Source organism: Pterocles gutturalis, unplaced genomic scaffold, assembly GCF_000699245.1.
Source record: "Pterocles gutturalis isolate BGI_N339 unplaced genomic scaffold, ASM69924v1 scaffold45380, whole genome shotgun sequence".
Classification (NCBI taxonomy): Eukaryota; Metazoa; Chordata; class Aves; order Pterocliformes; family Pteroclidae; genus Pterocles; species Pterocles gutturalis.
In genome coordinates this window covers 235-13,871 of record NW_010147516.1, presented here as the reverse complement: position 1 = coordinate 13,871, position 13,637 = coordinate 235, and the positions used below count along the sequence as shown (strand labels likewise).

Below are 13,637 nucleotides of genomic sequence, written 5' to 3'. Positions count from 1 at the left end.
TGCTGGTTGTTGTGGACAGAAAGCAGCGCTGACCTGGGGCTTTGGGTGCGAGTGGTGTTGGAGAGTGGCCGTGACGGGGTTCAAAAGTTGAGGAGTTGTCCTTTGCACTTCCCAGGGACAGGGCGCGGGGTTGAGATGGCTGGAAGCTTAGCGAGTTAAAATTATACCTGCTGGCTGAAAATGGACGCTCGCTCCCAGCTCCTGTTTCAGGCAGGACTCAGTCGAGAAGCTTTTGCTTGGGAGTTTCTTCAGTGAAAAGCCCTTGGTGATCTAAATACATCTTACTCTCAGCCAAGCTGCTGGGAAGCAGCTTCTTGAAAGAGAAGAGAGGCTGGAAGGGAATGCAGTCTGAATTTTTAAGCTGTAAGCAGGCCTCAGAGAGCAGAGTTGCAGTGGGCTGCTCGTGTATGGATGCACTGAGGGATCAGACTTTGTTGGGTGCTTGCACAAACTTCTTCCCAGGGTGCTAACGCATATTTGGAAGAAGCAAAACCTCTTTTAATCTATGTCCCCCCGCACACACTTGCTCCGCCGTGTTGCCTGATGGCTGCCCTGCGTGTGCTGCTCCCGGGACCCTACTCGGGACCCTCGCTGGCTGCTGCTGCGACATTTTGGGGGAGGACAGCAGTGGCATGTGGGTCTGGGCTAGGCGAAGCCCCCGTGCCGCAGGCAGGGCTCAGCAGCTGAAGGGGTCTCCTGTTTTGACTTCTGCATGTGCCGGAGGAAGCAAAACTGGGAAGTGTCTTGAACTGCTTTGCATGAAAACTACAGCCTCTCTCTTTTTTTTTTTTTTTTTTCTTTTTCCCACAACTACACTTCATTATCCAGCTTCTTGATGCCTTGGCCGCAAGTTGGAGAGAGCTATCAATAGTACATTGTTGACTGGGGGGGTGAGGGAGGAGGGAAGGGAATAACAAAGCTGCCAACAGCTTTCTGGGGGTGGGGAACTGCACAGCAAAGTGCTTTGTCATGCCTCTCGACATCCACTACTACTGAATACACACTGGTCCATTGATAGCCCCAGTCATGCCGTAAGGAGGGACTGGATTAACGCAAAACGCCACTGAGCATGTGTGCGAAGGGGTTTGCCCTGAGACATCTTCACCGCAACTGCTTTCCCTAATGTGTTCAAACGGCCTTTTCTCCAAGGAACATCTGCTGTAGGCCATGGCACGTGGGAACGCTGCTGAAGAGCCCAGCCTCACAAACCTGGAGGAGGAGAAGGAAATCTTTGGAGGGAGAATATTTGTGTTTCCTGTAGAAAGATTATTTTGGTATGAGATGGCAAGCCAAGATCTGACCAAATTCTGCTTGTGTCGTAACTGCATTTGCGAGTTATTTTTTTGGCATGGAGAAATGCCAAATTTCAGGAGCTTGTTTGCGGTCTAGTTTACTTTCTAGCATGCTGTACAGGCGGTTCAGGTGATTCTGAGAGTGCAGCTTGGTGCTTGGTCTTTGGATACTTAAGTCTTTCTCCCTCGTGGAGGGGGATTAGAGTGGAAAAATGCTGTCCTGGGAACAGCTGGAGTGAGAAGTTTTAGGACAGAGAGTAAGTTGTCAATACATCTACAGAGTCTGTCCGTTAATAGCCTTGTTCTGCGCTCTGTGTGCTTATTGAAAACCCTCATGCTCCCCTTTATTTTGGTGGTGGTTACATGCTTTGCGCTGGCGTGTTTCATAATGGGAACACTGGGGAACGACTGGTTTCTCTGTGTGGCTTTTGCAGGCTTTGTTAGAGGAACACCGCTGCTGTGCCATGCCTCAGCAAAGAGCTTTTGTGGTACCGATAAAGGAAGCAGTGCTCCAGAAGTAAAATAATTTGCTTTCATGATGTTTCTAAAAGCTAGGGCAGATATTAAAGCCCAAGTTCAAAGTGATCCTGAAATACCACGTGTAGGACATCCAAACAAGCTTGGAAACTGCAGGGGAGACTCATTTTCTTGCTCTTAAAAGTAGATCTGTGGGGTGAACTTGTAATTTGTAGGGCTGGGGTGAAGGATGCTCGCGTGGTGTTTCATTTGCATATGAAAATGTCAACTTGGACGTTGTCGAGCGTGTTGAAAATATCTGAAGAACCAGCCCTTTCACTCCTCCTCATTTTGAAAATGTGAAACTTAAAACCTCCTCCTTCTGGGTCCTGTTGATCTATTTGTAGATATTTGTCTAGAGAAAATGTGTGTTCATCTGGTCATGCGTTTCCAGCCATCTGCTATTGGCATTCTTCCAGGCGTCCCTTATTAGCATGAGGTTGCTCAGCACTCTCTCCGGGCTCTTGGCTGCAAAGCTCCTCCTCCATTTCTAACAAAACACCACTGGGTTCTGATAGAACTTGGGCAGTGAGTGTTTTTAATGTCGATGTTCCGGGCGCCAAAGCCCTGATAGCTGCCTCTGGTGTGCTGTGGAGGAGCAGGGGTACAGTGGTTTGGGGTCATGAGGAGCTGTTAGCATCTGAAATGTGATCCCTGCTAATGTAACCTGGTGTTTTCTCTCTTTTTCTCTTGCAGTAGTATTTTACCTTTGAGTAACTGTCCCCAGCTGCAGTGCTGCAGGCACATTGTTCCAGGGCCTCTGTGGTGCTCCTGATGCCCCTCACCCACTGTCGAAGATCCCCGGTGGGCGAGGGGGTAGCAGGGATCCTTCTCTTTCAGCTCTGATATATAAGGTGAGCAAGATCTGATGTCTAAATAATGACCTGTACCTCTGTTGCAACTGTGTTTGGTTCCTTTTGCAGTCTGATAGGAAGAAATGCCAGTAATTCCAAGCTAATAAGTGGGAGAACAGTTAATTTTTCAGCGACCCTCTTGGCAGATCACTGAGCTCGTGCTTAAATGTCACCTGTTTGTTAAGAAATGAGAGACCTTTTCTCAAAGGTGTGCAGCAAATAATTCTCTAGCCCTATTCCCAAAGGCCTGTTTCAGTTATTGTATGCGGAGCCAGCTTTATCAAAATATGAAACAACTTCTTAAATGTCTCACAAAAAGAGGAAGCAGAAAGGTGAAATGCAGAGAGTGAATGGTTGATAAGCTCTTTCCTGTGCCCTAGTCCGGAAGGTAAAGTTGTCAGGGCCAGGGAGCTGCCTGAACTGATGTACAGAGTAACTCCTGCCTTCACAAAAGGGCAAGGCAGCCGTCCACCTCGCAGACTGGAACGTTTCTAGAACATCTGCATAGAATGAGGGGAGATCAGGAAGGCTTTGTGTCTGCAGATTTGCTGAGGAGCACGTGGATGTGCGTAGTGCTCGATTTTTGTCCCTCTTCATTCTACGGGACCTTGTCTTCTGAGTGAGGAGACCTGGCTGTTCCTCGCTGGAGAATAATTGTCACTTGTTCAACTTCGTGTTGTGTTACAGTGGCACACATCTGTCTCCCTTCGGGGACAGGGACTGTTTTTCCACAAGCCAGGGAGTGAAGTGCTATCAGAGGAGGTATCTGAAATTTATGCTAATCTTGCAAATTTGGCTGTTCAGACAGGAGTGTTGTCATAGGTGTTAGACCTGATTTTTAATTACCCTGTGGGAGGCACACAGACTTGATGTGATGAAATGATACGGGCCTTTTTGGGTCACAGCTACCAGAGTCTCCTCTTGAAATTCGTGAGAGAATCGCAGACCTCACGGCTGCTTTCAGAGGAGTTTTCTTTAATGCAGCCTTGGTGAATTTTTAGCATGTGCCTCACCCACTTACCTTGTGAATAAATGTCACCCTCTGTACCCTCTTAATAACATAACATCGGCTTAATGCTATTGAATTGTCACTGAGGGGTATGAAATCCAGAGAGGTGGCAAGGAGCACAATTGGCTTTCTGTCAGATGAAGAAGAGACATAGATTTAGCTTCAAGAGGGCTCAGGACAAATAATGAATTCCCTCTGGATGGGAGGGGATGAGAAATAGGGAATCCTGCAACTTCAGCTCCTGCAGGCCAGCTTTGCTGAGCCTCATGAACGCACCGGGCAGGGTCCAAAGGCAGAAGATGGGCGCAGTGTGGAAGGGATGCTGGTGGAAGGATCACAGTTTGGAGATTTTGGAGTGTTTGATTTCAGTATGGCCTCCGATTAGCACAGAAGCTTTTGGCAGCTTGTGTTTGCTGCCTGCGGGGATGTCATCAAGATAGCCACATCCCAGAAATAAGGATATAAATCTTTCGGGGTTTATTGCTGACAAAACCTAGCAGAACCTGTCAGAAGATCAGCCCCTTCTGTAACACGGCTTATCCCAGAGCAGAGCGAGGTATGTCGCCCAGCAGTTTAAAGTCGAACTGCAGATGGGGGTTACGGGTCTCTGCCCCTCTCCGTTGCCCATTCAAGTTAGCAGTGCTGTTGTTAACAGCAGGCTGAGCTTTTCAGACAGCAAGCTTTGGCATGACCTGGAAAGGCATCTGGACCCAAAAGCTTAAGTACTTTTTCCAGCTGTATCAGCTGTTCTCGTTCAAGGGATGACCTTTCTGAACGAGCTGGCCTCCTTCGGAGCACGCAGCGCAGTGCTCGTACACAACAGCGCTATAAATTAAGCAGCTGGGGCTCCCTGTAGTTGTTGGTATTTTTTGTGTTAAGAGACTTAATACTGGGCCCTTCACCAAGGGAGCTTTACTGGAGCTTTACGCAACAGCCATCGGCACCGATGCTGCGCAGCCGGGCCGGACTTTGTGCGAGCGGACGTGCTCTGGCTAGCAAACTTGGCAGGAGGCTGCAGGTGTAGCACATGCCAACAGTAGGCTGCTTACATGGGTTTCTCCAGTCACTTGGCTATGGAAGATCATAACATCCTTTCTTCTTACGCTGCCAACACGTAGGGACCTCCCCCCGTCCTTCTCGGGACATCTGAGGAGCGTAGCTGGGTTGGAAAATGTTGTGCTCAATGAATTGTAACCAAGTGGAAGCTCGTCCTTGCGGCCTTACTTCACCGAAATGGAGCTGAGGGCTGGAGAGCCGGTGGTTTAGGCAGCTGTGTATAAAAGATAGGCTGGTGAGGTTTTTTTTGCCCACAATAGCGTAGCGGGGGGCGGTGTGCAGGGGTGAACTAAAACCGAACGTTTGTTGTGTAAACAGGATTTTGCTATAAGCAGCTATCAAAGAATTCTGGGCTGCTGCTTCACAGGGACAGCGTCTCTCCCCAGTATCTCACTATCTCTGTTTTGATGCCTAGAAATCAAATATCAGCTGCCCAAGACAGGCTGTATAAATGTAATTACCACTGAACCGGGGGAACTGGTTCTCTTAGTCCCTGGGGTTGTGCTGCCTTTGGTTTATGGGCTGTTGCATTAGGAGGCTTTTAAGTGGGAAAAAAAAACCTCGCTAGGTTCAGAGTGCAGGGCATAACTTCTGGTGAGGGAAGGGCTGAGCCAGAAGGCTTGGAGAGCTTTTCCCCTTGTGTTGCAGGCTCCTGCCAGTCTTCTTGCACAAATGCCTGCGTGTGTCTCCCCCTCCAATGTGTCAATCCCAGCCTGCTTTTCTCAACTTCCTCACCCTGTTTTTGTTTTCATGAAGTAGAAGAAAAGAAGCATCTGTGAGCTTGTCTTGAGAGAAGGATCTCTTCTGAAACAGAGATGCTTTCTGCACAGTAACAGCCACTGTAAAAAAACTCCTATAAGGTCACTGGTGAAGGATGTGCATATAATCCCCTTGGTTTTGTGTTTTGTTTTTTCTTTTAAATACACCTCTGTATTGAAGAGCTCTTGCTGGGCTCAAATCTGACTCTTGCTGCTGGCTCTGTGGTGACTTTATCAGCAACATTCTGATTTAGCTTGAGCAGCTGTCAGTAGGTTTCTTAGTGCTCTTGGCTTCAAACTAGTAAAATCTGACAGCAGGCGCAGCCGCGAAAACTTCTTTCAAACTCGATGAATAAACTTATTTCCTACAGGATATTTATTCTGATAAAGTGTAAAGTTGTTTTTCAGCTAAGCTTTGTGGGCTTTAAACAAACGGCAGCTTCCTCTGCTCCGGTTGCCAAAGCCAGGCAGTTCCTGATTTGCATGTGGCGTTAACTTTGTTGCCAGCATTAACATACTCGATGGCTTCTTCCTTGTCGTAACAGTCAAACCAAGAAGAAACTAGTTTAATACATGTGCTAATAGGAATTAAAGCACTGGGACACAGGCTTGAAGAGCCTGGAAAAGTTCTTGGAGATGTTTTTGCTGAACCACTGGTCTTTCAGCGATGCTTTTACCTTAATAGCTTAAAACACCTCCAAGAAAATATGGAGGAGTCTTCCGCCACCTTACCGGGCAGGTGACGTTGTAAATGTGAGAGAGTCCGTACGCATGAGCCTGTAACCAAGCAGAAGGGAACAGTTCAGCTGCTGCTGCAGTTGACAACATTAACTCGGGAACCTCATGAATTTCTTTGTCGTTTCATTGAGGCTTTTTGCAGTGAAATGTGGAAATCGTTATTGTGCAAGCCAACTGCCTGCAGAAATTGTCAGGAGGAGGAATGGAGTTGAACCACAAAATTGTTTTCTAGGAACTGCCAAGCTGAATCTGAGGCGGTCTGCATGCTTGGCGTTCTAGTTAAAGCAGTACTGGAGAGGGACGTGTGCGTTTGTGGTCTCTGGAAAGGACCTTGTCACAATCTTCAAATCTGCGTAGAGTCTGTCTGGTTTGGGATTCTCTCTGTGCTACGTTTTTCCTCCCCCCAAACCAAGAGGCAAATCATTTGCCATACCAGTTGGTTGTAAAATCTGGGAATGCAATTTGTGGTCATCCCTTAAACAAAAAGACCATGTTGGGGACTGGGGAGACAACGAAATGGGTCAGACTGTGGCAGCAGATGCTCTTCCAGCTTGTCGGTTCAAGTTGTGTTCTTTGAAGGGTAGTTCGTGAACCGCCCTTCAAAGATGTGGCTGGGACCTGCGGTGAATTAAGGGACTCCCACTACCCAGAAATTTAATATAATGTGAATATCCACAACTGCATTCCGCTGAACAGGAAAACGACGACTAGAAAATTCCTCTGAGGTGGGAGTACTCACTGTGGTGTGTCCCTGAGCCAGTGAAAGGGGAAGGGAAAAGTCTAATGATGTTCTTAATATAATACAATTGAGTTGGCATTTGCATCTCTCCCATCATAAACAGCAAGGGGAGTATTACTTGACTTTGTTGTTCTTTATTTTTTTGTTAAGTTAGAATAAAAGCAAGGTATTACGGGTAGTTCAGTAGCTCTTAACCACTTACACACTTGTCCTCTGAACAAGTGAGACTGAGACTCGGGTGTGAGCTTGCAGCTGACTGTGCATAGCTTCACGGGCCATGGCAAGTCTCATGGTGATGAATTTTACTGATAAGCTGAAATTCTGGACACACACCAGTCTGTAAGTGGCGCTCCCACTGAAAATAGTCCCTTTACTCACTTAAGTATGGTCTCTTCCTTTTTTTTTTTTTTTTTTTTTTAGTCTACAGTCTTACAGATAGTTTTCTTGAACCCTAAAGCGTATTTCATGAGCTCTCCTCCCTCTGTGCAGGACGAGAAGATCACTGTTAACCAAGATGTCCCAGTGCACGAAGGGAAGCCGCACATTGTCCACTTCCAGTACAAGGTCACAGAGGTGAAAACCTCCTCCTGGGATGCAGTGCTCTCTAATCAGAGCCTCTTTGTGGAAATCCCTGACGGATTATTAGCTGATGGAAGCAAAGAAGGGTAAGTTTGGGATCCCAGAGCTGTGTCTGTGGCTTCCCAGGGAGCAGGACTTTGCTTACGTGGGCAGTGCTGTGTGTGGGGGGAGAAGGGGCTGTATGTAGGGCAGCTCTGTTCCTGGTTTGGTGTCTGAAGTATGTCCTTAGTCCTTTGTCTTCAGAAGACCATCCTCCATATGTATTTTTCCCCCGTAGTGATCATTTCAGGTGGGTTACTGTTTTTTGAGTCCCTGTGCTAATGAAAAAAATAATCAATAAATGATTGGAGTGATTCTTTGCATACTTTGGTATGGAAAATCTGCAAGCCTTTCTCTGATTTTTGTCCTGCTGGACACTTAACAAGCTTACTTTGGCAGGTGTTTTCCTGTCTTTGAGGGGGAAAAAACCCCTCCATTATATCGATGTGCTCCTTCTCATCAGTAGGTGGATCTGTGCTTGGAGCACAGCCGCACAGGCGCTGGGCTCTGCCAGAGTCTCTGATTTTTCTCTGTTGGCAGAATCCGGTAGTGTTTTGTCCAGACAGCTCTGCTCTGGGAAGTTTGTGTAAACGCAGCTTCCAGAGCAGCTACTTCCTGCCAAGTGCTTTGCCAGAGATCTCCGCTGGCGGGGAGCACTGTAGCAAAAATGTGGCTGTGCTGGATGCCTCTGCCGAGCTCTCTGAAGTCCTCCTAAACTTCCAAGGAGGCTTCACCCGTAAATGACACAACCTAAATGAGGAAAAAAAACCTCATTGTGCACCTTCAGTAAGTGCCAGTGTTCTTGCTGTCTCACATTTGAATCCAAGTCCAGATAAATGTTTGTGTAATTTCTTCCGTTGGCCCATAAATCCTTCAGCTGCCCAAGCACCCGCTCTCTTGGGAGCGGGTACTTCTGGGAGGGTATGTACCCGCCTGTGTCATCATGACTTAAAGTGCAATTTTGTCCAGATTATTTTTAGCTAGGTAAAACAGCCTAGTAGAGGCTCTAATTAAAATAGTTCATTACCATATTAACAAAATCCTTGCAAATGTAATCTCCCTCGCTGCGCGCTGCTCTCGCTGACTGCTGTTTAATGAGATGGCGATTGAAGCCCTGTTTGTCACCGCTCTAGCAGCCTGCGTCGGAAATGGTTACAAGGCCAGCAGTGACAGTGATGGCTCCGCTGTGCCGGTCCCGGGGGCTCAGAGAGGGGTTAATGCAGTGCTGCTTCCATCGAGAGGTGGAAGAAATAATTTCTCTGGAAAGGCAGGAAGTATGGATCCGGGGTGCATCAGCTGTGGCATCCAGCTGATGTGTTCAGGAAACAGCTTTGCCTCTGCACATGCTCCTTCAGTGATGTTTTTCTCTTCTGCCTGGCATGAGCAGCTTTTTTTTTTTTTTTTTCCTTCCCTCCCATAAAGCACAAAACCTGCAGATCCCGTTGGTGTCTGTTGCCAGCAGAGGGGATGTAGCCTGGCTCAGGATCAGCTGCAATATTCAGCTTCCCACATACGAAGGCGTCTGTACAAAACCCTTGGCTGGTGGGGACGGGTGTTTGTGCACGCTGGCACGCGGGTGCTGAGGACAGTGACTTGTTGGGTGACCTGGTGTAAGGATCGCTCTTGGTTCTGCAGGGCTGGCTCTAACAGCAGGAAGCCCATTGTTTCAGCACCATTGTCTGCTGGAAGGGCTCTGTAAACAACTAATCTTACTGCCCGAAAACATCCAAACAGTTGATACTCCTCAGAGGCTTCCTCAGGACAGGACTTCCTATCGCTGATGTTCTTTTGTCTTCTTCCTCCTTGGCAGGTTATCAGCACTGTTGGAGTTTGCTGAAGAAAAAATGAAAGTAAACTACGTCTTTATTTGCTTCAGAAAAAGCAGAGAAGATAGAGGTGAGAATTCGCCCCCACTTTCAGGTTTGCTCCCTACATCTAAAAACAATGCTGCTGAAGCTGTAGAAAAGTCTGGTAATTCCCAAGGCAAGGCTCCACGGGATGCTTCCTGTCACAGTAAATGTTACACGCATAATTTTCATGTTGTAGAAAAGTAGAACTAGTTTCTCATGGAAGAAATAAGCCCTTTCTTAAGACTAAGGGAGAGGGAATATTCTGGTTTCTCCAGCACGTATATTTGACTGTCCTGCAGCTAGATTATTAGTAGTGGTCTCATGCAAAAAGCTGCTTCTGAGCAACTTGGAGTATTTTCCTGTCCAGAAATCAGTTAATATTTCTCCTTTGTTAAGCAGTGAAGGTTTCCAGTTGGCACCAGGCTTCTGTGATTTGGAAGGAGAAACCAGGGAGAGGTTATTACATGAGAAATGAGCTCCTGTAGCTTGTTGCCCTGATGTTCATCTGCTTTTTAAAGATCTCCGGGCACTCTTGCCCTTCCTAGACTTAGGGGTAATCCTGACCCTGGCTACAGACACTTACGGCTTAAGGGGGCTGCGTGAGGATCTAAAGATAGACGTGTCAGATGAGTGATTACAGCACGGAAGTCTAAGGAGATTTGTGGTGAGGTACCAAGCTGTGGATGTGCCACTTTAAATCTTACTAGCCGCAGGCTCATAACCAGGTGATTGCCATGGCAGGAGTAATTCAAACCCGAATTCTAATTTTACTCTGCTGCTTCACAAGCTGCGCTGTCCTCTCTGAAACGAAGCACATTATTAGAGCTAAGCCGTGCTGAGCCCAGGAAGATGTCATTCCGTGTTATGATGCCAAGAATAATTTTCTAAACCTAAGCACAGGGTGCACAGGTGACCCCTGCGGTGGCTGGTCACGAGAGACATCTGATACTGGGTTTTGTTTTTAAAAATGAGCGATGCGTTGCTCTTGGACCTGGCTTATTTGTGTGAGTTCTGGAGCACTCTGGAATCTGGGTCCTTGTCTATGCTGTTGAAATTCGGTGCAGTCTTGAAAATATATAGGAGCATCTCTGCAGGAGCGTTCCGTGGCTTGAAGCTGATCGTCGGAGGGTGCTGTAGAGATCAGGTGCTGCGCCAGGGTAACTGTCATGGCTCAAGGGAAGCGATCACTGTAGACAGTCTTTCCTGGATCTTGGCTTTCCTGGGTCTTGAGTTTCCACTGAACTCCAGGTCTTCCTTACAGGGACAGCAAATTTCTGCCCAGCTCCTGAGTGAGCAGGTGCCCGTTTACTGCTGTCTGACCCACTTTTAGGGCTCAGAGGGTGCCGGGACCCACCAAAGTAAAGACCAAAAACTTTGACATGTTGTGGGATGGCCACGTGCATCCTGGCAAAGTGGGGCTGTGAAGGCAGATAACCAACCTTCGCTGCTTCTGGGAGGGGACGGAACGGATGTCACCAGATAAAACAGCTCTAGAATCCCCTTCATGCTTAGGAGCAGCTGTGATGAACGCAGGAGACAAGACCTCCTATCCGAGAGGAATGTTGTGTTCAAATGATTTCTTTCTGCTCAGGAAGCTCTGGGTGTGCTCAGAGGGTGATATTTGTGGAAAGAGGATTATTCCTGGTGGTAACAGATTTCCTTCTCTTTGGTAGCTCCACTCCTGAAGACATTCAGCTTCTTGGGCTTTGAAATCGTGAGGCCTGGTCACCCCTCTGTCCCGTCGCGGCCAGACGTGATGTTCATGGTGTACCCCCTGGATCAGAACTCTTCCTCTGATGAAGAATAGCTGCAGCGGGGGACTCCTGTGTGACCTGAAAATGCCGTTGAGGGGAGAGAGGGTTACATCTCCTTTCTTGAGGAAAGGGAAAACAAGCTTCTGTTGGACTGAAACTGCATTTCTCATTGTTAGATTGGCCTGTGTATCCTCAGAGTTGACTATCTCATTGAAATGTGTTGCCTAGAGAACTTATATATACACACATGTAATCACCAAATAGTAAACGGAAGATGTTTCTGAACTGCCATAGGAGCTCTTGACGTGCAGCCGTGTGGTGTGTTAGCCTAGGGGCGCCCGGTGCCCGGGCCGCGCGCAGGAGAGCGCAGCGGTAGGTGCAGTATCAACCCCTTGACTTGTGTAAACCTGTGTCGATCCTTTCCCTGTCACCCACTGTGCACTCATCTGACAGACCATCTTTTTCTTTTTCACTCAGACTCTTAAGTAGGAGGCACGTTTTGGGTGTTAGGCACACGGAGGAGACATGCTCGAGTTTAACCTTTAACACTACATTAAAACCCCCGTGCGTCTCCGCTTTGGGGCGACCGATGCTGTTTTAACTGGTCTAATCTTTTTTTTTTTTAAAAAAAAAAACTTCCTGCTCTTCCAGCTTTTGTTTTAAGGAGTCTTAACTCTGTTCAATGTTACCACTGCACTATCACAGCGTTCAATAAATGGGGCATTCAGGTGAACTTCACCCAGCTGGGGCTGCTTATTTGGAAAGGAATGGAGCCTTAGGTGGGCCTCCCGTAGCGCTGCGATGGTTTCAGAGGGTCAACCGAGTGTTCAGAGCAATACCTCCGCTCTGGGGGACCGGTTCCTTACCTGCCTGCGGTGCGATGGTTGTGACGGTCCAAAGAGCCAAAAAAAAAGAAAAAAAACTCACGCCTTCAGCCCAAGGACAGGTAAGGAGCAGGCACGTGACTGTCCCCCTTCTTCCTTCTCACCTTTCCAAAGAGATGATCTCAAGCCTTGAGACACCAAGCTAACAGCTGGATCCAAACCAAAGGGGGTTGTGTGCGGGGGCAGGCGTGGATGGCGGCTCCGCCAGTGGCGGTGGGATGCTGTCCCCATCAGGGGTCTTTCCCAGGATGGAGGGATGGGGCCAGTGGTACCTCATGTTTCAACCCTGCCCCTTGTAGTGTTGGAGAAGGAGGTTGTGCTCTTGTCTTTGTGCCACGTGGATGTCACCTCGCTGGCTTTCTTTGAAGGCCGCACAAGAAGGGTGTAATTTCGAAGCTGTGCCCCGGAGGCATGCTGTGAGCTCTCTTCCTGGCCTGGCTGCTTGTGTGTGGACTTGTCCTTGTGTGCTTTGGTGTGCTCTCGCCCTTCTCTGGAGGATTTTTTTTTTCGTTTTGTTTTGTTAAAAGCTGACGCCAAGCCATTCCATAAACGTCATGGTCAGTGTTTTCTGTCTTGGGGGAGAGAGGCTGGGATACAAGTTTGTGTGAATAAATAATCTTTAAGTTTATGTCTCCTTTTTTTCCCTCCTTCCCCTCTGATGAAATGAAAGGGCTGCTTGGTTCTCCTCCCTCTTCAATGGGGCATTAAATCCTAAATCTGGTTTAAAATCAGGATTGGCTGTGCTGCTGGGAACACCTCTGCCCCAGCTTTGTGCTCCAGCGCTGGCTGTGGCTTTCCCCTCCTGTCCTTGCTCCAGGTGCGGGGTAGAGAGAGAAGACCTGAAACAATGGTGAGTTCTAGTTCTGGCTTCTGAAATACCAAGTTTTTAGCCCTTCTGGAGGCTGGAGCTGCCCCCCTCCTTCCCTGGGCTGGTGGGTGCCCTGCAGGGTCCCTCTGCATGCCCTGGGCCCTGCTGCCACCCCGTGGTACTCCTCTACTGGCACATCCCTCAGGGGACGGGCTGGGAACCACTTTGCTCCTTCCTTACCAGTAAAACTGACTTATAAAGTGCATGGTTCTGGTCATGGGAGCTTGGAGGGAGGAGGAGCTCCTGAGCTCGGTAATAATCTGCAGTTTTGAGGCTGTGCCGCTGCACGTGCTGCTCTGACAAGTACCAAATCCTCTCCTGCCCCAACTCCCACCAGTGTGGTTGGAGGTAGAGGTCTGGGATCACTTGAATGTCTGCAGAAAGCCCTTCTTTGAAAAATCTAAAAGGTGCCTCCCACACAGCTCTGCTCCACTGCAAAGGTGGAGGAGCCAAGCTCTGCCCTGGGGCACACCAGTCCTCCCAGCAGCCCCCTACCACAGGGGCAAGGGAGAGGGGCTTGCCCTGTGTAGGGCAGGACCCTGGTGGTGCCCAGGGGTTCAAGCTTGGGGGGGGTTCTGACCCAAATTGGCCGCAACATCCCCAGGTGGAGCCATGTGTGGGGGTGGGGGGTCAGATCCAGGTGTGCAGTGAGGAGAGGGGTGCTGGGGGGCAGGACCTGCTGCCCCACGGTGGCCTCAGAC

At 48.5% G+C, this 13,637-nt stretch overlaps 1 protein-coding gene across 1 annotated transcript; it reads left to right on the top strand.

Moving 5' to 3' along the window:
* Window positions 1-2,504: 2,504 nt before the first annotated feature.
* On the top strand, window positions 2,505-11,662 carry LOC104470940 (ornithine decarboxylase antizyme 2-like; the record flags this gene model as incomplete). The annotated part of the gene is given in 5 exon segments (XM_010086069.1): window positions 2,505-2,580; window positions 2,582-2,662; window positions 7,452-7,627; window positions 9,391-9,476; window positions 11,104-11,662. Coding segments are annotated over 5 exon segments (553 nt in total), but the record flags the coding sequence as incomplete, so codon positions are not given.
* Window positions 11,663-13,637: the final 1,975 nt, after the last annotated feature.